The 26,936-nt window shown below is 30.4% G+C and overlaps 5 protein-coding genes across 5 annotated transcripts in view; all 5 read right to left on the bottom strand.

Annotated features, from left to right (window-relative positions):
- Positions 1-1,628, bottom strand: part of LOC119683956 (probable cytochrome P450 4d14) — a gene marked incomplete at its 5' end in the record, with an annotated part of 1,823 nt that extends 195 nt beyond the window's left edge. The window contains 5 exons of the mRNA XM_038097854.1: positions 4-150; positions 211-579; positions 686-882; positions 943-1,399; positions 1,451-1,628. Of these exons, the coding sequence (XP_037953782.1) occupies positions 4-150; positions 211-579; positions 686-882; positions 943-1,399; positions 1,451-1,628 (1,348 nt within the window). The remainder of the gene's footprint in view (positions 1-3; positions 151-210; positions 580-685; positions 883-942; positions 1,400-1,450) is intronic.
- A 643-nt stretch (positions 1,629-2,271) lies between these two features.
- Positions 2,272-4,255, bottom strand: LOC119668488 (probable cytochrome P450 4d14). The gene is made up of 5 exons (XM_038078007.1): positions 4,085-4,255; positions 3,569-4,025; positions 3,310-3,506; positions 2,831-3,199; positions 2,272-2,751 (listed from the first exon to the last, which is right to left on the bottom strand). The coding sequence occupies exons 1-5, from the start codon at positions 4,245-4,247 to the stop codon at positions 2,420-2,422; spliced, it is 1,518 nt and encodes a 505-aa protein (XP_037933935.1). The 5' UTR covers positions 4,248-4,255; the 3' UTR covers positions 2,272-2,419.
- A 3,073-nt stretch (positions 4,256-7,328) lies between these two features.
- LOC119668531 (probable cytochrome P450 4d14) lies at positions 7,329-9,291 on the bottom strand. The gene is made up of 5 exons (XM_038078068.1): positions 9,108-9,291; positions 8,595-9,051; positions 8,338-8,534; positions 7,869-8,237; positions 7,329-7,804 (listed from the first exon to the last, which is right to left on the bottom strand). Exons 1-5 carry the CDS (start codon positions 9,268-9,270, stop codon positions 7,473-7,475), a joined length of 1,518 nt encoding a protein of 505 aa, XP_037933996.1. The 5' UTR covers positions 9,271-9,291; the 3' UTR covers positions 7,329-7,472.
- A 7,709-nt stretch (positions 9,292-17,000) lies between these two features.
- Positions 17,001-18,879, bottom strand: LOC119668530 (probable cytochrome P450 4d14). Its single transcript, XM_038078067.1, has 5 exons — positions 18,703-18,879; positions 18,194-18,650; positions 17,939-18,135; positions 17,476-17,844; positions 17,001-17,411 (listed from the first exon to the last, which is right to left on the bottom strand). The coding sequence occupies exons 1-5, from the start codon at positions 18,863-18,865 to the stop codon at positions 17,080-17,082; spliced, it is 1,518 nt and encodes a 505-aa protein (XP_037933995.1). The 5' UTR covers positions 18,866-18,879; the 3' UTR covers positions 17,001-17,079.
- Positions 18,880-24,916: 6,037 nt separating this feature from the next.
- Positions 24,917-25,767, bottom strand: LOC119683945 (cuticle protein 7-like). Its single transcript, XM_038097844.1, has 2 exons — positions 25,756-25,767; positions 24,917-25,640 (listed from the first exon to the last, which is right to left on the bottom strand). The coding sequence occupies exons 1-2, from the start codon at positions 25,765-25,767 to the stop codon at positions 25,014-25,016; spliced, it is 639 nt and encodes a 212-aa protein (XP_037953772.1). The 3' UTR covers positions 24,917-25,013.
- Positions 25,768-26,936: the final 1,169 nt, after the last annotated feature.

Here is a 26,936-nt window from a genome sequence, read left to right as displayed (position 1 = left end):
CACTGAAAGGAACATTTGCAAACGGATCAATTTTTTCATTCAGAAAACGTTCTGGTATAAATTGATCTGGATTTGAGAAACAATCGGGATCTCTCAAAGCTGCATAAAGTAACATAGTTATATTTGTGTTTTTAGGAATCCATTTACCATCTAAAAAATGTAATTGAATCATACATTTTCACTTCGTAAAAAATTTTAGTTTATACTTACTTATTACAACATCACTATCAGTCATGCGTCCTATAACTGGTACTGGTGGATATAAACGTAAACCCTCTTTAATAACAATGTCTAAATACTTAAGTTCTTGTAGATCTTTCATTGTGATCGCTTTGTTCTTATCATCACCAATAACTTCTCGTATTTCATCAAAAAGTTTCTGTTGAATTTCTTGATGTCTAGCTATAAGGTAACATGTATGTGATATGCCACTTGTGGTGGTATCATGTCCTTCAAACATAAATGTATCTACTTCCTCACGTATATCTGAATTTGATAGAGGTTTGCCATCCACTGTTGATTGTAGTAGAACGTCCAGAAAAGCCATTCGCTTTTTAACTCCCACATCATCTGACATTTCTAAGCATTTTTGATTTTTATAAATAAATATTTAATGATTTCTAAAGAAACTAGTATTCAAAAAATATTTAAAATATATACCTACTATTAATATATTAAAACTTACTTATTGGTATATTACTTCCATCTGTAATTGATTTTTCCAATGCAACTCTGCGATCCTTGATAACCGTATCCGTAAAATCATGCATGAGTGCTATCTGTTTTTTTAATCTGTATGCTATATGTGGTGCAGTAATCATGAAAGATATATCATAGCGTTGATTGCCTTTAATAACACGTGTAGCAACAATTTGGGACACTCTATAAAAATTATTTGCTGAATATAGTTAGTAAAAGTGAATATACAATATAATTCTTTACTCTGTGACCGCTTTGGCATAAGGAAAATCTGGGTTTATCTGCGCATTGATCTTTACGCCCATTGCAGTTTCGGCAATTATATCTAGAGCAGTGAGACATACTACTGGAAATATATCTATGACTGTTTTACCGTCAGCCTTTTCGTATAAAGTTTTTACCAAAATTGCACTGTTTTGATCGAAAATCTCAACGAATTGTTCTAATATCTTAAAATGAAAAGTCGGCGTAAAAATCTTTCTTCTCGCATGCCACTTAGATCCTGTACTTAGAAGTAAACCATCCCCAAGCCAAGGCAGTAATAAGCTGTATGAATTGTTTTTTGATATAACATGTTGACTGCTAAATATGCTTTCGAAGAATTTAGGATCTTGCACAAAGACACGTTCCTGATTAAAGAACCATAATCTCCACATTTTACCATATTTTCTTCGCATCAATTTATTAAATTCAAATAAAGCTAAAAAAATGTTTATTGTGGTTTTGTGTAAAATTAACTATTTCTTCTTACTTTCAGTATTCAAGTTAATTAATTTTAGAACATTGCCAAAAAGCGGTAGTCCATTTGGCCCTGTTATTCCAGCATTTTTGAAAAGTTTATTTCTGTGTCGTTTATATAGAAAATCCCATATTGACAAAAACGTTAGAAAGCCTAAGAATAACTCCAAAAACATCTTTTTGGTTGTAAGGTTTATTTAATAATATTCGTTAAAACTACGAAAGAAAATATTTGTATTAATGTTGTTGGTCTTCTAGTTTGCTTTGCGATAATTTTTGCTTATCTGAGATTTTGGTAAGTAGTAGCTGTTATAATATATATAACGTCAGAAGATATTAAGGGTAACCATTTTCGGTTTCCAAACTTTGACCACATGAAAAAATACACTTCTTCATTATGAAACAACGAAATTCATCTAATTTTTTTAAAACTTTCACGATTATTGAGTTCATTTCCTAATTATAATAATTGATTCTTAAGAAGCGCGTAGTTTATATATCGATGTTAAAATTTCTTAGAGGTTACATATGCTTTAACTCATCTTTTGAAAAATCTACACCTTTCCACTGTCGGTTTTGCATAAATTTACTTCTACTTAAATAAATGTGCCCTAATTACGCCACTAAAATGCGATATAAAGAATCGCAACCTTAAATCAAAAGACATACAACAAACAAACTTATATAATGAACTAAAATTATTTTCTAAATAGTAGTTAATAATACAACAGTTGACATTAAAATGCTTTTATTAAAATATATACACAAAAATATTTTGAACTTTAAATTACTTGAAACATTGAACTTTAAACTTTTTGGTTTGCAGGTAAATAATATTTAGGTGGCCTTTAAACATTCTCAATCATAATAAATTTATAGATTACATAAAACTAAAGTCCAATTCCTATAGACTTGTGAATAACATTTAAAAAATTAAATATAACTATTTACACACAATTATAAATCCCAATACATTCTTAAACTATGAATATACCCTAGGTCGAAGTCCCACATTAATACCACTCGCAGAACGAAGAATCAAATTTTGCATTGGTCTTACTTCTGCACCCAATGGTAAAAGTTCAAAATGGCGCAATAATTTACTAATAGTGCTCTTCATTTCCAATAAAGCGAACTTCTGACCAATACAATTACGTGGACCAGCGCTGAAAGGAACATTTGCAAACGGATCAATTTTTTCATTCAGAAAACGTTCTGGTATAAATTTATCTGGATTTGAGAAATAATCCGGATCTCTCAAAGCTGCATAAAGTAACAAAATTATATTTGTGTTTGCAGGTATCAATTTGCCATCTAAAATAAGTTATTAAAATTTTTTATTTGTTTTTTAAAAATTATTTACAATTTATAAAATAATTTAATTTGAACTTACCTATTACTACGTCACTATCAGTAATGCGCCCAATTATTGGTACTGGTGGATAAAAACGTAGGCTTTCTTTGATGACGATGTCTAAATACTTAAGTTCCTGTAGATCTTTCATTGTGATAGGTTTGTTCTTATCATCACCAATAACTTCTCGTATTTCATCAAAAAGTTTCTGTTGAATTTCTGGATGTCTGGCTATAAGGTAACATGTATAAGATATGCCACTTGTAGTAGTATCATGTCCCTCGAACATAAATGTATCTACTTCCTCACGTATATCAGCATTTGTTAGAGGTTTGCCATCCACTGTTGATTGTAGTAGAACGTCTAGAAAAGCCATTCGCTTTTTAACTCCCATGTCGTCTGATACATCTAAACGTTGATATAAACAAAGATATATATTAATTAACTTCTTAAGATTGAAGTAATTCAATGCACCTGATGCATCACTTATATTACATTGATAGAACTTCCAAACTTACCTAATGGTGTATTGCTTCCTTCTGCAATTGATTTTTCCAATGCAACTCTGCGATCCTTGATTACCGTATCCGTAAAGTTATGCATGAGTGCTATATGCTTATTTAATCTGTATGCTATATGTGGTGCAGTAATCATGAAAGGTATATCAAAGCGTTGATTGCCTTTTATGAAGCGTGTAGCAACAATATTAGCAACTCTAAAAAAATTGTGGTAACTAAGTATAGTAAGTTAAAATGCATGTGCAATATATTTCCTTACTCTGTGACAGCCTTGGCATAAGGGAAATCTGGGTTCATCTGTGCATTGATCCTTACACCCATCGCGGTTTCGGCTATTATATCTAGAGCAGTGAGGCATGCTACTGGAAACATGTTTATTACAGTTTTACCATCAGCCTTTTCGTATAAAGTTTTTACCATAACTGCACTTTGTTGATCGAAAATTTCAACGAATTGTTCCAATATCTTAAAATGAAAAGTCGGCGTAAAAATCTTTCTTCTCGCATGCCATTTAGCTCCTGTGCTCAATAGTAAACCATTACCAAGCCACGGAGCTACTAGATTATATAATTTATTTTTGGAAATAACTTGTTGACTGCTCAATATGCTTTCAAAAAATCTAGGATCTTGCACAAAGAGACCCTCCTGATGAAAGAACCACATTCTCCATATCTTGCCATATTCATTTCGCATTCCTTTAATGAATTCAAATATTGCTAAAACGAAAAAAATTTTTAAGTTTCTGTTATGAGTAAAATATAATTGTTTTGCTTACTCTCAGTATTCTCATTAATTGTGCTTAAAACATTGCCAAAAAGCGGTAGGCCTTTTGGCCCTGTTATTCCCGCATTTTCAAAAAACTTATTTTTTCTTCGTTTATGGATGAAGTCCCATATTAATAAAAATGTTAGAAAACCTAAAAATAATTCCAAAAACATGTTTTTAGTTTAAAGACCTGTTAAATAATATTTGTTGAAATAATAAAACAAATTATTTGTATTTATGCTGTTAATCTTTTAGTTTGTTTCGCGATAAAATGTGCTTATCTTAATGGTCTGATGTTAAGCTTGTAGTAGCGTGCAAACTGATAAAAATGAAATTTTTTATATCAGTTGCTCTTATATTTGCAACTATATCAACAATGGATGTTTAGCGTACCTATGTACTGTTTTTAAACTTTGATCGTTTAAAAAATTTACCTTTCTTCATAAAGAAAACATATAATCCAGGAAATTTTTTCACAACTCATTATGATTTTAAAAATTTAATAGATAAATATGAGCAATATATTAATTACTGTTGCGTGGTTTTTAGTACAATTCTCTAATCTTGCTATCATGTTATTATTATTTTTTTCAGAGAACTTGTATTACGACCTTAAAACCTTATTATACCTTTCCTTGAGTTCAAAATGTTTCTCTATTTCCTATTTTACCAATCAATTACTGAATCAGCTATATTTTGCAAATCTTATTCGTCACCCGATATTAAATGATCACACAAATGATTATTTTGTTTGTATATCACTACAGTATGTGAGCATACTCCCAGTATGTCTTCACAATCTCTTCCTATCCTCTGCAAAATCGTCAAACTCTATTAAAATAAATTTACAGCTTCGTACATAAAGTTCCTTCTAAAATATTCTGTTATAATTGATTAGTTTCTACGTATATTTAATTTCTTCCAATCCTGTAACGAGTTAGGTTAAAGGTGCATATAAGCAACATTGATAGTAAGAGTTCAAATTCATTGTATCACTTTAATATTATTTTCTATATTTTTCGAAAATGAATGAGAAGAAACTCCATAAATGATTCCTTGTCTACAAGCATCAAAACAACTCGTCTTTTAAAATCAATATGTGTTAGCTTAATGCGTGGTATTCAGCTTATCAAGACATAAATATCATATTTGCAGAAAAATACCTTGATCGCTGCTTGTCTTTCTGCTACCAAGACTATTTTCTGGTTCTGATATTTATATTTATAGTCAAGTATGTGAATAATTTAAATCCGAACTTAATACTCTGCCCCGACTCCTTTTAGTGAGAGACCTAGCCGTGTAATAAATTACGATATTTTAGTTTATCTTATTTGTTCTAAATATATCGTTCAAATTATTTTTTCCAATCAACTATTACAAAACTAAAGTTTATATGCATCGTATCTCACCATATTATAATATCAAAAAGTTGCTTTGAAAGAATCTTCTTACGTTTTAAACAACCACCTTCGCCAATGTTATCTCTAATTTTCATTAGAATGGTTCTCATTGTTTGAATAGGAATATGAGAGGATATAAGCTCTTAGATAACCCTAGTAATTATATGTTATATGTTACATGAGGTTTATATTTTAAATTTTATATATATATACTAGGGAACTTTGCCTACTACAACCTATATTACATTTATACGTACACTTTTATATTTAAAACTTTATATAAACTTTATATGAATTCTATCAATTAGCCATTATTTTTGAAACTTGTAATATGTGGATAGCCAAGGATAAATGGAACGGAACGGAACGAAACGTATATGGCGCTGCTGTAGTGTGCCCAAAGAAATATGTTATAATCAAAAGAGGTTCCATAGGACAATGAAATAAAAAAATACTGTTCAAATCAGTACATTTTAGATTATTTCATATAATGACATTCTTTGTTTCGCTCTAGGAAATTTATTACTTTGCAGCTATTTATTTGGCTCTTCAGGTTTTGTGCTTGAGAGATTTGTTCATTATCATAGTTCCTTGTACCGCACATTAGTTATTAAAAAATATGCTATTCTTTGAGCTTGTCCATATTTTAGTAATGATAAACGGTGCTAATATTTGAACTTACATGTGTGTATTTATGACATCCTAAGGTCGTGTATATTATTCTTTGAACTCGCATAAATTCAATGAACTCGCATAAATTCAATGTAATAATTTTTGAAATGCGTATATATATTATATAAAGTGTACTAAACAACCCGGACCCCAGCTGTTGTGTGGTCAGACTTTTTATAAGTTTCTGCTGCGCAAGTTATGTACATATCATTCTCTTTCATTATAGATTATAATGAATAAACTATTAATAATTCTTAAGTCAAGTTACTTTATTTGTTATTTAAATATACATATAAATTTATTAATAATTTTTTTTGCAAAAAATTACTACACTGATCTATTTTTAAATAAAAAATGTAGGTAATCTCAAAACTAAAATTATTTTCAAACATTATTTTAACTCATCTAGATTAAATGTTTATAAATGCCGAGTCATTGTTTACATTACAATTATTGAATTTGTTTATTTCTAATGATTCGCGCTATCAGTTGTCTTTTGCTCTGTTAAAATAAATGCTGAATCATTGTTTATCTTCCCGTGTTTGCCTCATTTTTTTTAGAGGCAAGAATTCGCGTAATTTTGATAAGGCACTGCACTTTGCGTTGGTGATTAAGCTTTTCGCTACCACATATTCTATTGTTATTTACACCCATTCTCTCGTCATGATAACCCAAAGTAAATTGTACAATGCTTTTCTTCTTAGAACTATTGTAATATTCTATGTACGATGAAAAAAGTCGGTTTCGTTAAAGTAAAAAAGTTACGCTCTACACTGAATTACAACTATAAGGAGCACGTATGTGACGCCTGCTTGTCAAACCGTACAACACATCAAAGCTGCCTCAGTGGTATCCGCAAAAGTCGAGTTGATCTAATGGGAAATCTCAAGCAAACTATGTGAGAAGTATAAACAGCAGCGTTTTGTGATTTTTATTTTGCGGGGAACATTATTGTTTACAACAACAATTGCCTGATGAAATTAGTTACATTTCGTACATAGGAAAACATTTAAAGTAAAGAAATGTTTTAAAACACTTTATTTATACAATAAATTTATCAAATACACATTAAATTTTTATTTAATTATAGTACAAATTATATTTGCTAAAAAATACAAAACCTAATGATAATGCTTATTTAAGTGGTTCTTTTATTACAAGCCATTTAAACAAAAAGTATATCAAACATAATAAATTGCTTTAATTTATGAGTGTTCTTACAATTTAAAAACAGTATATAACACAATTGATAATACGCTATTGATTAGATTGATTTCAGGTTTAAAACCTGAAATATAGTTATTTTCACAAACATAGATTCTAAGCCTATGAGTATACCCGAGGTCGAAGTCCAACATTAATACCACTTGCAGAACGAAGAATCAGATTTTGCATTGGTCTTACTTCTGCACCCAATGGTAAAAGTTCAAAATGGCGCAATAGTTTACTAATAGTGCTCTTCATTTCCAATAAAGCGAACTTTTGACCAATGCAATTACGTGGACCAGCACTGAAAGGAACATTTGCAAATGGATCAATTTTTTCATTAAGGAAACGTTCTGGTATAAATTCATCCGGATTTGGGAAATAATCGGGATCTCTCAAAGCTGCATAAAGTAACAAAATTATATTTGTGTTTGCAGGAATAGATTTACCCTCTAAAATAAATTGTAGAAATTACAATTATTAAAAGACCAAAATAATTAAATATGATGATTTTACCTAATACAACATCGTTATCAGTAATGCGCCCAATTATTGGTACTGGTGGATATAAACGTAGACTCTCTTTGATAACAATGTCTAAATACTTGAGTTCTTGTAAATCTTTCATCGTGATCGCTTTGTTCTTATCATCACCAATAACTTGTCGTATTTCATCAAAAAGTTTCTGTTGAATTTCTGGATGTCTAGCTATAAGGTAACATGTATGTGATATGCCACTTGTAGTAGTATCATGTCCTTCAAACATAAATGTATCTACTTCCTCACGTATATCTGCATTTGATAGAGGTTTGCCATCCACTGTTGATTGTAGTAAAACGTCCAGAAAAGCCATTCGCTTTTTAACTCCGACGTCGTCTATTACATCTAAACGTTTATATAAATATTAAATAAATATTAAACAATTTTTGAAAAGCAAATAATCCAACGCATTCGAAGTATTTATTGCTAAAATATTGTAACTTACCTAATGGTGTATTGCTTCCTTCTGCAATTGATTTTTCCAATGCAACTCTGCGATCCTTGATTACCGTATCCGTAAAGTCATGCATGAGTGCTATCTGCTTCTTTAATCTGTATGCTATATGTGGTGCAGTAATCATGAAAGGTATATCGAAACGTTGGTTACCTTTAATAACACGTGTAGCAACAATTTGGGCAACACTAGAAAAATTAATTGGTAAATATAGCAAGTAAAGTTGAGTATATACTATAATTACTTACTCTGTGACCGCTTTGGCATAAGGGAAATCTGGATTCATTTGCGCGTTGATTTTTACACCCATCGCAGTTTCAGCTATTATATCTAGTGCTGTGAGACATACTACTGGAAACATATCTATCACAGTTTTACCATCTGCTTTTTTATATAAAGTTTTTGCCATAACTGCACTTTGTTGATCGAAGATCTCAACGAATTGCTCTAATATCTTAAAATGAAAAGTCGGCGTAAAAATCTTTCTTCTCGCATGCCACTTAGATCCTGTACTTAGTAGTAAACCATCCCCAAGCCAGGGGATTAGCAGATTGTATAAGTTGTTTTTTGATATAACTTGTTGACTGCTGAGTATGCTTTCAAAGAATTTAGGATCCTGCACGAATATACCATCATGATGAAAGAACCATAATCTCCATATTTTTCCATACTCGCTTCGCATTAATTTATTAAAGTTATATATGGCTAAAAAAAAATTTTATTACTTTAAGATTTGTGTGACATTCAATTGTTTTACTTACTCTCGGTATTCTCATTAATTGTACTTAGAACATTACCAAATAGTGGTAGACCTTTTGGGCCATTTATGCCAGCATTTTTGAAAATTTTATTTTTTCTTCGCTTATGGATGAAGTCCCATATTAATAAAAATGTTAGAAAACCCAAGAATACTTCCAAAAACATGTTCTTAGTTGAAAGGTCTGTTTAATAATATTCATTAAAGCCATTGCAGAAACTATTTGTTGTGTCTGTGTTTTTAGTCTTTTAGTTTGTTTCGCGATAACATTTGCTTATCTTAATGGCCTGATGTCTAACTTGTCGTTTCGTCAATACTGATAAAACTGAGATTTTGTTATATACCAAGTGATACAACATTTCTCACCCCTTTTTCTATTCGAAGTAGATTTCTAGTCATAAGACATATAAAATTTAATATTAATTTTAATATTGTCAGTGGATACTTGGAGTACCTATGTACGGTTTTCGAACTTTGACAGAACGAAGAAATCACTTTACTCATAATGAGAAAGCAGAATTCAGAAAACTTTTTGCAATTCATTGTGATATGAAATATTTGATAGATAAGCGTAAACGTGTTACTAAAACTTGTACAGTTATTGGGTTAATCCCCTAAGAATAATAAAAAATAGTTTACTTATTGATAAATCATAAATATTTTATTATTAAATATAATTTTTTTTAATATAATTTTTTTTTTTGTTTTTTTTTTTTAATTTATTTTTGATTTTATAGAGTTTTTTATATTTTTTCTAATTTAACTTTTATTTTATTTTTTGATAAATTATTAAATTTATCAAATTTTATAATTTAAAAAAATTACATACATTAAAAAAAAAATTGAATGCAAACCAATAAAAAAAAATTAAGAATCATTACGAAAAATTTGACAGAGTATTTTAAATTACCTTATCACTTTACAAAACCAGGAACTTACTCTAGTGAAGCTTATAGATTTTGTATGAAAGAGAATTAAACCACAAAACACGTATGAAGAGTCTGCTCGACACTGAAACGTAAATGAAAGAAGTAGCTTGGTAGATATCTCATATTAGATGAAGAAAAACTATAATTTATGTTCAATACTACAATTTATAGGGGGCGTTGAAAGGGACTCTAATATAGAGATTTAGGTCGCAATGAAAATTAAACAAATATATAATAATAATAGCTGCCTACCTTTTGACTTGATTCAACTTAATCGAAAACTCGTTTTAAGCGGGTTTGTAATAAGTGGAAAGTACTAAATTGTATTTTAAAATCGTTAGGATTCAATAATGTTATTTTTATTAACAAATATTTAGCGAACACTTTCAGAGAAGAATATATTTATATCATTTCAATGGCTTAGCCAAAATTATGCCAAGGAGAAGAATGTTCTAAATAATGTTTTTGTTTTGTGTTTGTGCAGTTTACTAAATTAATTATAATAAGATTTAACTGCAGATTATTTTATACATTTTCATATATATATTAATATTTAAATATAGAAAATAACATTCTTCTTTTATAAATACACTCTGCTCAGAAACATAAACTAGCTCTTTTAAGTTCACTTTTTTCGTAGTTAATAGTACTTCTTAAGTAGTTAATATTATTACTGAAATATTACAGCAAAAATATATCCAAATTGCATAGTTTTATGTATCTGAAAATTATCATTATCAAGGGGCGGTCAATCCTGTAATTTCCTCTAAGTACTCTACACCATCTCCCCTTTCATTAGCTAAATATTATAAGATGATTATTGTAAAAAGGGGTAAGTGCACTGCGATCTAAAAGATCTATTATGTCCCTTAGTCGGATAAAACTGTTTCTTCAAGTACCATTTCTTTAATGAAAACCAGTATAGAACTTAACATTCCTAATCTTGAATCCTAGTTATTTTTTCCGCGTGTGCATCAGTACCGAGCATTCCCCAAGCACATGGTATGCAGTTTCTTTATCTTCTCTACAGTATCTGCAGTCTGAGTTGGATTAAGTTCCTAAATTTGTTAAGTGAATCCCTAAAACCATTTTAGATTGTGATAGTCTTGGTAGCTTTTCCAATAGAGTTCTCTTTTTTTTTCTCTGCGCCGTTCATAACAATGGATAGAGTTTCTTTGTCTAGACCACTAAAAGGTTCAGGGTCTATTATTATTAAAAGCCGCGCCTCTTCTTGCAAGTTTGTCTGTCATTTCATTGCCTTGGATACCAGCATGCCCCGGAATCCATTTAAGTGCACCTGATTGTTCCAGCCGAGTTTGTTCAGTTTGCACTCTCATACCGAGTTTGTCAATGCACTCCCGTACCAGTTTGGATGTTACCTGATAGGATATGAGTGTCATTATAGGTACCTGTCTTTCAGTTCATTGACTAGTACTTCTTTAAAATTCCATATCCTAATTACATCACTGAAAGACGATATGAATAATAGTTCTAGGAAGCAAAGGAGCTTATACCTTAACAGCTAATCTTATTATATCATCAAACTTTTAAAAAAACCTTGTTTTGTTTTTCAAATGATTAACGCAATAACTTTGTCGTTTTTATATTCATTAAATTTCGTTCCGTCACTCACCATCCAACAGTGTTCAATTTTGTAATTTATTATAAATATAATAATTACCTTACATATGCGTTATATAAACTATGAAGAGTTGCTGAAGAATAATTGTTTCAGAGAAGCAAATACTATACAATATTATAAAATATAGAAAATTTTTTAGGAAAAAAATATCCCAACAAGAAGGCTCACACTCAAAAATCTTACGAAAAATCGTTTGAAAGATATTTCGTATTCTGGCAGCAGTGTTTTGTTAGACTGATCAGGTCATGCGATTGTCAACTAAAATTTTGTTTGTTTTTTTCGTGTAATAAATTCTTTCTATTATAAAATAAAATACATAAAAATTAAAATAAAAATTGATAATTAATTAATTAATTGAAATTTGTAAAAATATAACAATTATTTCTAACTTCATTTTAATACGAAGCAAGCGTAAATGTGTTGATATGCTGTACTGTCTTAAAAAAATTTGAAAATATGTATTTTATATATTTATATATGTATATGTATATATGTTTTTTATATATTTAAAATTTAATATTTAATAATATTTATTTAACATTGATTTATTATTCATCTATTTATTTATATATGTTTAACTTTTTTTGCCATTGCTGTTATTAGTGGAGCAACAACTGCTACCATTTCTTTCATGACATGAAATAAAATTAGTAAATAATTATTTATGTATGTATAATAATTATAATTAAATATACATTGTGACCGAAAAGCTTTCGGAAATTCTCATTTAAAATTCGCGCGCTGTATATTTTTCGATATTTTAAGTTTATGTAGTTTGGCAGCACTGTCCTTAATTACTATGCCAAAAATGAGCGCGATCTGTCGGACAGTTCGTTTACGGCAGCTGTTGAAACCAGTTCACCTCAGTAGTGCGTTGCGAAAAAAACAATGGAAAAAAATATTGAACAAAGAGTTTGCATCAAATTTTGTTTTTCGAACGAAATTTCGTGTGCAGAATCGTTGCGAATGCTACAAAAGGCTTATGGGGAATCAGTTTTATCGAAAACTCAAGTTTATGAGTGGTACAAAGCCTTTCAGGACTGTCGTACGACCGTCGAAGACATGCCGCGTTCTGGACGACCTTCGACCTCTACCACCGACGAAAACATTGAAAAGGCAAAGGAAATCGTGTTCAAAAATCCTCATGTGAGTGTTAGAGAGATAGCACGAGAGCTAGGCATCGGTCGTGAGATGGCTCGTTTGATTTTGGTGGACAATTTGTGTATGCGACGTGTCAACGCCCGGCTTGTTCCGATTCACCTCAATTTGTTCAACATTATCAACGATTTTAAGGCCAAACATTCAATAAATACCATCGAACAGCCACCGTATTCACCTGATCTTGCACCGTGTGACTTTTTCCTGTTTCCCAACCTCAAATTACCACTCAGAGGAACGCGTTTTGAATCCATAGAAGACGTAAAACAGAATTCGCAGAGGGAACTCAAAGCCATACCGGAAAGCGCCTATAAAAATTGTTTGATGATTGGAAGAAACGTTGGCATTGTGTATCGCTTTTTAATGAGCTATTTTGAAGGAGATTAAATAAATATGATGAAGATAAGAATTTTGCGTTTTATTTAAAATTTTCCGGAAACTTTTCGGTCATCAATATATATCTTGCGGCTTTCCTTCACATTTGTATTAAAACTCAATTATTTACTTACATGCGGTAGCGATTAGAAGCTGTATTGCATTTCATCACGAAAGAAACAGAAAAAAACAGTTTTCTACCACAAATTACAAATGACAAAACTTTTTTTGAAAGACTTTTGTGCCAGAATAGGAAAAATCTTACAAACGATCTTTCGATTGATCTTACAAACATTTTACGAAAGACTTTTTACGATCTTTGCCAGAATTGCCCTGTTAGTCTACATTTCTGTTAAGAAGCAAAAAATAATTATTTAGTCTTTAGAAATAGTGTAATCCGGTTACTATAAATTGAAGCATCTTACTTAATGGAATTTTACATGAATAGGTAATCATAATTTACAAGATACGGAAAAGTATATTGTTTTCAATGTGTAGTAATGGCATCTGAAATATACCGATAATTTTAGTAAAAATAAAAATGAAAACTGGTTATGTCTAGATATCCATAAGATTAATGAACGTACAATTCAAAATATAAACTTATTAATATTACTAATTATTTTACTTTTGTAAAAGAAAACAACATCAAATGAAGTTGCACGCAACATAATTGACACAAGCCACTACTGCTAAAAAGTTATTCAATATCATTTTTACTTGTGTACATAAGGCCTGTATAGTTCGTAAACAAACTAGTTCATTGAACTAAAATTATTTCCAAAACAACAATTAAATATATACACAAATATATTTTAAACTTTAAATTGCTTTAATTTTAAAATTTTCTGATTGCATGTAAAAAAGTGTGATGAAGTTAATAAATTTTTATGTTTAATAAATTTCATTTTAAATGCATCCATATATACTCACTCTGTCTATATTCACTCTGTCATTGCAAGGTGCACTAAATACAAGAATGTTATTATAAAATTGCAAGAGTGCGAGGTCATCTCTGTTGCAGAATTGCAGCATCAAAATGTAACAGCCGTATATGCAGCATACCACATCCACATGAGAAGCAACAAATGTCAAAACAGCTGTTTTATTTTTCTGTTTCTTACAGGCATACAGGCATATATACATGGGTTTAAGTATAGTAATATTGCAAGAAATATTGTGCGGTTATTTTGTTGTTGTCAATTGCAAGCTCGGGCAATCTGTTCATTTCGTGCACCTTGCAATGAGTTTGCAAGACAGAGTACCATTATTGTAAAACATTTCGAAAACTTGCAGAACAAGGAAATAGATTTTGAATAGGTCGTACTTCTGCACCCATAGATTAAAATTCAAAATGGCGCAATAGTTTACTAATAGTGCTTTTCATTTCCAATAGAGCGCACATATGACCAATACAATTACGTAAACGAACACTTCATTTAGAAAACGTTCTGGTATAAATTCATCTAAGAAATAATCGAGATCTCTCAAAGCTGAATAAAATAACATAGTTATGTATATTTGTATTGGCAGGAATTAATTTACCATCTACAAAATATAATTGGAAACATTTTTTTTTTGTTTCATAAAACAATCTAATAATTACTAACTTATTATAACGTCGGTATCATTCAAGTGACCTATTACTGGTAATGGTGGGTAAAAACGTAAACCCTTCTTGATAACAATGTCTAAATACTTAAGCTCTTGTAATTCTCTCGTTATGATGGGTTTATTCTATCATCACCAATAACTTGTCGTAGTTCATCAAAAAGTTTCTGTTGAATTGCTGGATGTCCGGCCATAATGTGTATTTGATGTCCCGCTTATAGAGGTATCATGTCCTTCGAACATAAATATATTTAAATGTAAATGGTGTTATTAGTATCGATCCTTATTTTCTTAGAACAATTTTTTATCAAAGAACTGTAAGTATTTTAAACAAAGTTTTTCTGTAATGGACCTTCAAATGTAGCTAACTAATGATATGCTAACCGTATTGCACAAATTTATTAGAGTACTTAAGTAATATACATAGTTATGAAACTATCCCATGCAATTTTTTTCATTTCTTGGGCCCTGAAATTTTCTCCTAAATGTATAGAATAATTCCAGAAAATAACTTTTATTATTATTTTAATAAAACTTAATTAATGGTACATCTTCCATCTGCTATATGCAACTCTACGATCCTTAATTGCCGTTTCAGTAAAACTACAAATCGGTGCTATATACTTCTTAAATCTGAGTGCTATATGTTGTGCAATAACCATTAAAGGCATATCAAAGTATTGATTGCCTTTAATAACACGTGTAGCAACAATTTGAGCAACACTAGTAAAAATTAATTGGTAAATGTAGTAAGTAAATTTGAATATATACAATAATCGCTTACTCTGTGACCGCTTTGGCATAAGGAAAATCTGGGTTGATCTGTGATTTGATCTTTACATCCATCCCGATGTTTGCTATTATACATAGTGCAGTTAGGCATATTACTGAAAACATATCTATCACAGTTTTACCATTTGCTTTTTTATATAAAGTTTTTGCCATAACTGCACTTTGTTGATTGAAAATCTCAACGAATTGTTCTAATATCTTAAAATAAAAAGTCGGCGTAAAAATCTTTCTTCTCGCATGCCACTTAGATCCTGTACTTAGAAGTAAGCCATCCCCAAGCCAGGGAATTAGCAGATTGTATAAGTTGTTTTTTGATATAACTTGTTGACTGCTGAGTATGCTTTCAAAGAATTTAGGATCTAACACAAAGACTCGGTCCTGATGAAATAACCACAATCTGTATATAGTACTAAAAAAAAGTGTTATAATTTTATATCGAATATAAAATTAAATGTTTTTAAATAATTAAATGTGTATTTAATAATAGTTTCTAAACCCATGAAGAAACTATTTATACTTATGTTCCTAGTCTTTTACTTTGTTTCGCGATAACTTTTGCTTATCTTATTGGTCTGATATCTGGCTTGTAGTGACCTCATACTGATAAAATAGAGATAATATGTCTGCTAATATGTCTGCTGCTATCATGTTATGTCGTCTGTGGATATTTAGCGTGCCCTGATATACTGTTTTTAAACTTTGCCCAAGTGAAGGAATTAAGTTATTCATATTAAACCAGTAAAATGCAAATTACTTTTTGCAATTTATAAATAAAATCGATTCATCAAAACTTTTTCGATTAATATGTGAATCCTCTAATTATAAAGAAAACCAGTAGCTTACAAACTGACAACTCGTTATTTAACATAAATGCTTTATTGTTAAATAACTATTCAAGTGATTTATTTATACATTTTTGTTTCAATTTTTTTTAAATTAAATTTATTATAATTGCCTTCCTAAAAATCCAAAATAAATCTTTGCTAGAATCTTTGTGTATTTTGATACTCCGCGTTTTCAAATAAATAAAATAAAAGGAATTCAGTTTTGTATATTGCTTTATAAAATTTATTTGAGGGGACTGGGTTAATACCTATTCTAATTGACTTATCTTGATGGCGCCATAAAATACGAAGTAAAAAATAGTTTTTAATAATTATTTAATTTAATTTTTCTTATATAAATGAAGCTCATGTAGTTCGTAAAAAAACTATTTTAACGAACTGCAATTATTTCCGTAATACCAATTAATAAGAACATTTTTAACATTATGGTATAGTATAAAAAATCGCAAAAATCATTTAAAACGTATTTATTTAAAAATCTAGAAAAGTAGTTCAGTTTTACAATTAGCATTAAAATAATTAATTTTATATAGAACAACACGTCACACAATTTTGTTAATAATATTTATAAATTGAAATACCGCATTTTACGCACACATTTATACATTTCACTACAATCTCAAACTATGAATACACTCTTGGTCGAAGTCCAACATTAATACCACTTGCAGAACGAAGAATCAGATTTTGCATTGGTCTTACTTCTGCGCCCAAGGGTAAAAGTTCAAAATGGCGCAATAATTTGCTAATAGTGCTCTTCATTTCCAATAAAGCGAACTTTTGACCAATGCAATTACGTGGACCAGCACTGAAAGGAACATTTGCGAACGGATCAATTTTTTCATTTAAAAACCGTTCTGGTATGAATTCATCTGGATTTGAAAAATATTCCGGATCTCTCAAAGCTGCATAAAGCAACAAAGTTATATTTGTGTTTGCAGGAATCAATTTACCATCTAAAATAAGTGATTGAATACTTTTTTTATTTTGACATTGAGAAATAATTTAATTTGAACTTACTTAATACAACGTCGCTATCAGTCATTCGCCCAATTATTGGTACCGGCGGATATAAACGCAAACCCTCTTTAATAACAATGTCTAAATACTTAAGCTCTTGTAACTCTCTTGTTGTGATCGCTTTGTTCTTATCATCACCAATTACTTGTCGTATTTCATCGAAAAGTTTCTGTTGAATTTCTGGATGTCTGGCTATAAGGTAACATGTATGTGATATGCCACTTGTAGTGGTATCATGTCCTTCAAACATAAATGTATCTACTTCCTCACGTATATCTGCATTTGATAGAGGTTTGCCATCCACTGTTGATTGTAGCAGAACGTCCAGAAAAGCCATTCGCTTTTTAACTCCCATATCATCTGATACATCTAAAGTAAAAGTAAAATAAATATTTAATTATTTTTGAAAAAGCGAGGAATAAAATGGATTCGAAGTATTTATTGCTAAAATATTATGACTTACCTAATGGTTTATTACTACCATCTGCGATTGATTTTTCCAATGCAACTCTGCGCTCTTTGATTACTGTATCCGTAAAATCGTGCATGAGTGATATATGCTTCTTTAATCTGAATGCAATATGTGGTGCAGTAATCATGAAAGGTATATCATAGCGTTGATTGCCTTTAATAACACGTGTAGCTATAATTTGGGAAACTCTGGAAAAATTATTATTAAATATAGTAAGTAAAAGTGATATACAATATAATTTCTTACTCTGTGACTGCTTTGGCATACGGAAAATCTGGATTCATTTGAGCGTTGATTTTTACACCCATCGCGGTTTCGGCTATTATATCTAATGCAGTAAGACACACTACTGGAAACATATCTATGACTGTTTTACCGTCAGCTTTGTCATATAACTTTTTTGCCATAACTGTGCTTTGTTGATCGAAAATCTCAACGAATTGTTCTAATATCTTAAAATGAAAAGTCGGTGTAAAAATCTTTCTTCTCGCATGCCACTTAGATCCTGTACTTAGAAGTAAACCATCCCCAAGCCAAGGCAATAATAAGCTGTATGAGTTGTTTTTTGATATAACTTGTTGACTGCTGAGTATGCTCTCAAAGTATTTAGGATCTTGCACAAAGACACGGTCCTGATGAAAGAACCACATTCTCCATATCTTGCCATATTTAGTTCGCATTGATTTATTAAAATAAGTTAGGGCTAAAAAAGATATTGTAATTTTATATTGTATAAATAAAATATTTTTGCTTACTCTCAGTGTTCTCATTAATTAATTTCAGAATATTTCCAAGAAGTGGTAAGCCTTTTGGCCCTGGGATGCCGGCATTTTTAAAAAGTTTATTTTTTCTACGTTTATGGATGAAGTCCCATATGAGTAAAAAAGTAAAAAAACCTAAGAATAATTCTAAAAACATGTTTTTAGCTTGAAGGTCTGTTTATAAATGTGAGATCAAGAGAACAAGTTATTTGTATTTATGTTGTTAGCCTTTTAGTTTGTTCAACGATGTTATTTGCTTATCTTCATAGTCTTTTCTCTAGTGTCTAGCGAACAAACTGATAAAACTGGATTTTGTTTCTTACCGGCTGCTCTAGTACGAGGGTGTTTTGATAAATCAGTGAGAAATGAAGAGTTGAATTTTTCCATTCATTAAATTTTGTAATAATATATATTTATTAAAGGTGTAGTACCTTTTAAGTTTTACACACTTGCTGCAATAGTACTCCAATTTTCATATCTTTTGAAAAGATTAAATACGAATTCAATTAAAATTATTTCTCAGCAAGCTATTTTCACAAATTTGTAAATAAATAAAGTATTTGTGACTAAATCTGGTGAATACGGAAACACTTTATGACATAATTTGGCATATTTTACTGTTGGATTTGCTGACAAAACAACTGATACATTGTTGTGTTAAATAAATCTTTCTATTAAAAAAAAACTATTTTAAAACTTATCAAACAGTTTTCGTATTTTCTATCATCAGTGGGTGTGTTTGGAGTGTTTTTGTATTGCGTTTGAACTTTGATCGAAAGAAAAATTTCACTTCTTCATTATCAAACAACGAGATTTTGAAAACTTTTTGCAATTCATTATCAAAATTTCATCATTAGAAATACTTAAATTTAATCATTATCAAAATTAAATAGATTTTATTAATTTATTAAAATTGTTATACAGTTATTATGCGATTATATACATCGCCTGTATATAATAACGTAATAGCAATTTAATTATTGTTAGCAGATAAACATTTTATATTTAAATAATTATTTAAATAAACTTTGCTCATTTTAACTCTTACTTTTTCAATGTTATAAAGGACAAGAAATCGGTATCTCCACAAAGCAATAATTGAAATTTCTTCCACCAAAGTTGCACTGCATGCTATGCAGTAAAACTACTGGTCACTGCTGTAACTTACAAATGTAATCTAAATCTAAAGCAGTGGTTCCCAATTTTTTTATGACCAAGGACTACCAGGATATTTTTGTTTTAGTAGGGCCCACAAAGTTAAAGAATAATAAACTGTATCATTATTTAAATATGCCTTGTGCCTCTCTGGTATAATGTATAATGAATTGTAAAAATGCATAAGTACATTATAGTATATGGATTATGATCCGCAGACCTCCGGTTGGGAACCATCAGGCTTTAGCCTTATTTAAAATCGAATGCAAAGACATGCTATCTGTTCAGTAAAGTATTGAAAAGATTTAAATTGAGAATAAATTAACAATTAATGGTCAGTTAGTTTACTGGCAACTACTGTAACAGATAAATACAATCTGTCTAATGATTTGTTAAAATTCGCTTGCGAGAATAATGATCTGTTGTGAACACTCCTGGGGAGAATAAAAATTTAAATTAAAAACATATCAACGATTCGGTGAAGTATTGAACATATTAATATTTGAATATTATCGAATATATAAAGTATGTATAATATATATCATATTCGTTTTAAAAATACTATAACCTCTTACAGAAACATGAAAGTTATGAACAGAAGTTCCGTCTACTTTATACCACTACTTAGAATCGTAATATATGCATAATGTTCGGTTGTAATGATATTAGAACTTAGAATATTTTTCCTTACAGATTGAAAAAAAGTAACTAGTATAATGCTTATAAGCTAAAAGGAGATAATTATCACAGAGACCTCTATATATGCAACAGTAATATCTCCGAGTATCGAACTTGATAATACAAATTAATTGTTGTAAATCCGTCTTATTTCTTTTAGATAATTTTAACATTGATATACCTCAAATAACTTACATGGCAACTTACAATAAATTTGTCGAATTAACTTTTGTTATATAAAGCAGTAGTCAAGTCCTTGATATTGCACTTTTTTATTTATTCATCGATTGGCATCGGTTGAACAGTCATTTTCGACCACATATACTAATATACTAAGAACTAATAGTAAACAAAACTTTTCTCAAGTGTTCTTAGTTAAAAACTATAAGAAAACAAACTGATCGAACTATTGACGTGTCAAATTAATGCATTCCAAGAACTTAGATTGAGCAGAAGTATGTGACTATTTTTTCAAAGTAATTCTTCTTTGTCAGGAATACCAAGTTCATGTTGCCATATCATCCTTATTTTTATACTATACCTTTAATAAGAAAATCTATTCATACTAAGCCAAATGAGAACTTTTGCCCATTTCACTTTCTATCAAAAAGTATGGCAAATATTAAAGACTATTTCAGTAGAGTTTATAAAGTAATTCACGGAACCATTTATCTAGGCACTTTTATTCGAAAAGTGCAATGACGAATTTATTTGTATCCAGGAGTTTTAGTTGTTTTTTTGTTTTTTGTCTATGACTAATTCGAAAGCGCATTTAAGAGTGGAAACTTAATTAAGTGGAATGCATTTATCCGGAGACTAGAAGATATTGTGTTGTTATATGTATTACAATCTTGTGGAAATAAAAATTTAAATTACAATATAACTTAAAGAATTAAAATGAATTCATATAAATATATTACTTAGTACTGGTATGTTAATGATATTAATATATGTTAAGTAAACATTTTAATAAATGGCTCTCTTTTGGTTAAATATTTGATACTGGTATTTATTCTTTAAACAAAAAGAATAAAAACTTCTCTGTTTATTTATTATTTAAAAGCAAAATCCAAAGTCCAAAATAATGATGTGTTCACATGACAACGTCTAAGACGAAACGTCTGTGACTAGTAAGCAACTCTAGTATTTAGTAATAAACAAAAAAATAACGAAGTAGAACTAGCGGCCGCGAAGTGAATCAATAGCCCATAGCAATTGACGAACGCTCTCATCGAAATGCCGACAGCGAAATGACGAAAGCCGGCACTAAGAAGAAGCACACAAACAAAAACAATGACTGGCAAAAATTCTAAACAGGAATTTATCTAAATATAGACAGTAGTTTACATGGTAGATAATTCTTTCTTGCCTGTGCACTACAGTAGGGCATATTCGACCTAGATAAAATGGATTATTGTTACAGTAAAAATTTTGAATTAATAAATATTATTTGACGCTTGCTTGGAAAAAAAACGAAGAAACTACTTTTGCATGCATGGATGAAACATCTTTTAATAAACTGCCTTAAAAGCTGTTGAGTTTTTTATGTCAAATCTTAACTTTACGAAAAGGTGAAAAAATAATTTTTCATATAGGAGACTTAGTATAATATATCCGGGCACATTGGATGATAATAAAATAATTACGATGCCTTTTTTTCTGATAAAAAAATTTGTACATCCTAACCATTTAATTATTCTCAAACACCATTCTTCAGTTAAAGTTGTATTAACCACGTCAGTTGTATTTTCAGACTACCGTAGATGAATTAATTTTTTGTTATTTTTAATTTTAAAATTTTAATTTATAAAAAAGTAAAACATATTATCATTAGTGAGATACTAATTACACACTATCTTGTTTGTGTACTTATTTTTATTGTTAGAATTTTCTTAAAAATAAAATTTTTATCTTCAAAGCAAACTTGATGTTTAAATATATATGTATAATGAAAACATCAAATTAATATAAAACGTAAATACTAATATGTTAACCTTCCACCAACAGTAAATTATTACCATGAGCCATCAACTATTTTATGGAAAGAAAAGTTTCCATGTATCAAACTATATGATCTGTAGGATCATATATTTTACCTGACCTCGAAGTAATTATGTATTCATTATTTAGAAAAACCTCATTTATGTCTTCGTTCTTCCTTTCCACATTTTGTTAGGGCTTAGAGTACTATTTTTAATATTTATATGATTATATGATTAATATAATAATATGATTTTAACTATTTACTGTTGAGCACCTATTTAGGTGTGATCTCAAGCTCTCTTTGAAATTTCGTCTTTATTTCATCCTTTGTTAAAATACGTTGTCCTCTGACAGTCTCTTTAAGTTTGGGAAATATAAAAATGTCATAGGTAACTATTTCTACTTCATCGAAGTTAAATAAAACTTATATGTAGCTTATTGACGTACGACCATTTATAGTGAACTATAACATTTTATTCAAAGTAAATGATTAAAATAATATTCAAAATTAATCAGATATAACATGCTTTTTTCGGTATTGCCACTACAGGAAATTTCTATAAAAACGATTTACAATGAGAGAACTTGACGTTAAAATCATATACATCACCAATGATTACACAATGATATTATGGAAATCTTGAACTGATTTTTGACGTAAATTCTTCAGCCATGATATTTTTCGTCTTCCAGGGCCACGTCTGCCTTCAATTCTGCCTTCAATGATTAATTTTAGTAGTCCGTACTTTTCCGGATGCCTCAAAATATGACCAAAAACTCTAACTTAGGGGGTTTTACTGTTTCTAATTATTTGTCTCTTTGTTGACACGCCGAAGTACCACTGTATTTGTAATTTTTTCTGTCCAGCTTATTTTCAGTACCACATTTCAAAAGCCTCGAGTTTATTCATCGATGCAACAGACAGCGCCCACGCCTCTGTCCCGTAGAGAAGTATAGAGAATATATAGCATCGCAGCATTGTTATTCTGAGCGGTAATGACAGCTTTCGTGTGCACAGCAAGTTTTTCATCTTGATAAAAGAAGACTTTGCTTTTTCAATTTGGACACGTATTTCTTTACTATTATCCTATTAATAGTAAAGAATTATTATTATTACTATTATGAACCAAATACTGTTAATCTTCTTTCAGAATTGGATCGTTTGCTTACCACCTTATATTGGCTTTTACTGCAATTTAATTTTAAGCTGTATTCTCTGCACTTTAATGCAACAGCGTCTAAAAGGTTCTGTAAGCCGTCTATTGAGTCGGCAATAAGCACTGTATCGTCGGCGTACCTCAAATTGTTTATAAGTTCCCCGTTAACCATAATTCCATCTGTCGCATCGTGTAGTGCTTCTTTGAAAATAGTCTCCGAGTATATATTGAGTATATATTTATTCCTACTTCTTGCGTGAAGTAATTATCAAATGAAACATTTGCGTACTGTTTCCAGACGTTTTCAATATATTAATTAATTACTTTAGTAAATGGCGTTTTGGATGTGATTATTCTTATCTGTGAATCATGTCATATGATTAAAATTTCTGTTAAGATAAAACTAACATAATCATAATCATAATGCGTAGAAAAAGTTTTAAATATTTCACAAGTTTTAATTGTTTAAATTCTCTTTCCAATTCTTGTCAAATGCAGTTCCAATAATAGATGTTTATATATAAAAAAACTGCAAAGCCAAATACGGAGGCGATGAGTTATTAAAAGGCTGCCAAAACTGTCAAAACAACATGAGAAGGTTATAGAAATGAGCGCAACATGTACCTATAAGGCAAGAACTGATTAACACTACTCAGCCAAGAAACTTGGTTCAACCACGCCTAAGCTTACCTGCCCATAGTGTTAGATTGTTAAATAAAATCTAAAAAATTATATTTGCTTTTGAAACATATCGATAAATTAATCGATAACGATCAAAAGACAACATTCTCTCATTATTCCCAACGGCAATCAAAAAATAAAAAACTTGAGATTTTTTAATATTTTTGTACTGAAGTCTTTATTCAGTAAATGCACATTTTTCGTAACTTTTTTTTATAAAATTCACTAGATTGACTGGTGCACAGTTGTACACGTTTAGCTTAAAACGATTTATAAGAGTAAAATAATTCGTAATTCATAATTAAGTTGTTTAGTTTAATTGTAAAATGGAGCCGCATACAAAGTTCCAGCGACACAGCACGCACGCATGCGTTAGCACGGCGTGAACGTACGTCGACGGTGAAAGCCATAAAAGTTTAATGACGAATATATATATTAAATTAATAATACAAATTAATATGAAGCGTTAAGCTGGCGATTGTGCAAAAAATATAATAACGAACACACTTGTTCTACTAAAATTACTACATCAAAATGTGTACACCGCAGCTAAGCGATGCACCCACTTGCGCTACATTACTAGAAAGAAAACTTAACAAAAACAGTTTAACAACGGTCAAATGCCATATTTTGCCCAACTATCAACTTTGTTTAATGATAGTGACCATAGGAGAGTGCAGGAGCTGCATAAGCGACCTTAGCAATTGCTGGAGCTGCATAAGCGACCTTAGCAATTGCTGGAGCTGCATAAGCGACCTTTGCTATAGCTGGGGCAGACACAGCAGCAACGGCTAACGCTGGTTTCGCGACGACAGCAACGCCCTTCTTTTCTACAACAGCATTGAAACCGTTAATTTTGTCTGCGGTATAGGTGACCTTACGAATGGAACCATCAGGTTCTGTCAAGGAATAACTGCCATGTACAACACCATTGACAAGTGTTTCTTCTTGCTGTTTAGAATCACCAGTTGAATGATCGGAGACTCCATATGAAAAACTGTATTGTGGATTTGGATCATATGGTTCAGGTACGGCTACTTTGGCAACAGCAACAGCTGGTGCAGCATGTGCCACATAAGCTGGAGCAGCAGCGGCGTAAGTTACAGCAGGAGCAGCGTGTGCGACTATAGCTGGAGCAGCGTGCTGAACGAGTGATGTTGTAAGCACTTTTGGTGCAGCGTACGTAATAGCAGGTGCAGCATATGACAATGATGAACCATAACCATCAATTGGTAAAGCCACAGCTGTTGACAGTGCAACACCGAGCACAAATAATATCTAAAGATTTGGCGATAGCAAAGGAAAAACAAAAATTAATATAACACTTAATCCTCAATTTGCCATTTCAAGTATGAAGGATTTATTTTTTAAACTATCGAAGTTAAAAATTTACCTTTGCGAACATTTTTTGCTATATGATGTGTGCACTTACAAGAATACAACTTTGGTTTGAGATAAATTCTCAAAGAAGTCTGCACTTATATAAGCGGTACAAAGAATTTCTACTGCACATACGTTAATACTGCCGGCATTTTAAAATATGTACTAGTAACACAAAATCCACAAAAAAAAGAGTTGACAAAACCAACAACAAATTTCAAATTTTATAGGTACGCACCAATGTTGTCTTGCAATTTTAGTGATTGGCATTATACAATCGCTACTGTTCGTTTGTTGCTGTAGTTGCCTTTGATTCTGGTTGTAATTCAATCGGTTACCATGAGATAAGATTTTTAGTCATCTGTATCTGACAGTCTATTGCTGTTGCATTCGATGGTTTGGTTTGATTTCGTCATTGCTTCAATTTACTCAATGATTTGCACGTATTGGTTGACTGCTAAACCAAACTGCTGCACTTACATGCCCAAATCTGTACATTTAGCTCAATATACGCCGATTGCAACAATTGCATCCGATTTGCACGCATTTGGAGTTATTATTTTTTTCATATTTTATTTTTATCGCCTCCAAATAGCTCGACTTAATTCTTTTGATCTCTCTTGACGTATCTCAAAGTGCGAAAAATCACTTCGATTTCAGTATCTTTTCATAGCGAGACTCGTTCAATTCAATTTCTTACTACAGCTGCTGCAGTTGCTGCTACTCGTAATTAATGTTACCATTTTAACTAGTGAATATGCTCAGCAAACATTCTCCAAAAATTTGAATCTTACTATAAACAATGTTCGTATGACTACAACAAATATTGGCTGATGTAATACGAACATGGAATTATTAAAGCGGATACGTACAAGATCAGAATAAAAAATAATTCATATTTGGAGCACTTAAGTTGGTTAGATTGATTAAAATGTCGACTGGAAATAATGACAGGCGCTAGATACAAATTTGGGTAATTCACTCATTTTGTTCAATTATAAAAAGAGCAAGTAACAAGGCGCAGCGCATTGAGTTATTACTTTTTGACATAATTTATTTTAATATTGATTGCAAATCATTTATCAAACCTTGATTTTCTTAAGACTTTAATTATAAATCTGTCAAAAATGTGAATAATTTATTAGTTATTACAATACAATGAAATAATGTGAAAGAAAAAAAAATAGTATAGTT

Source organism: Teleopsis dalmanni, chromosome 1, assembly GCF_002237135.1.
Source record: "Teleopsis dalmanni isolate 2A chromosome 1, ASM223713v2, whole genome shotgun sequence".
In the NCBI taxonomy this organism is placed as follows: domain Eukaryota; kingdom Metazoa; phylum Arthropoda; class Insecta; order Diptera; family Diopsidae; genus Teleopsis; species Teleopsis dalmanni.
This window is presented reverse-complemented; position numbering and strand designations above follow the sequence as displayed.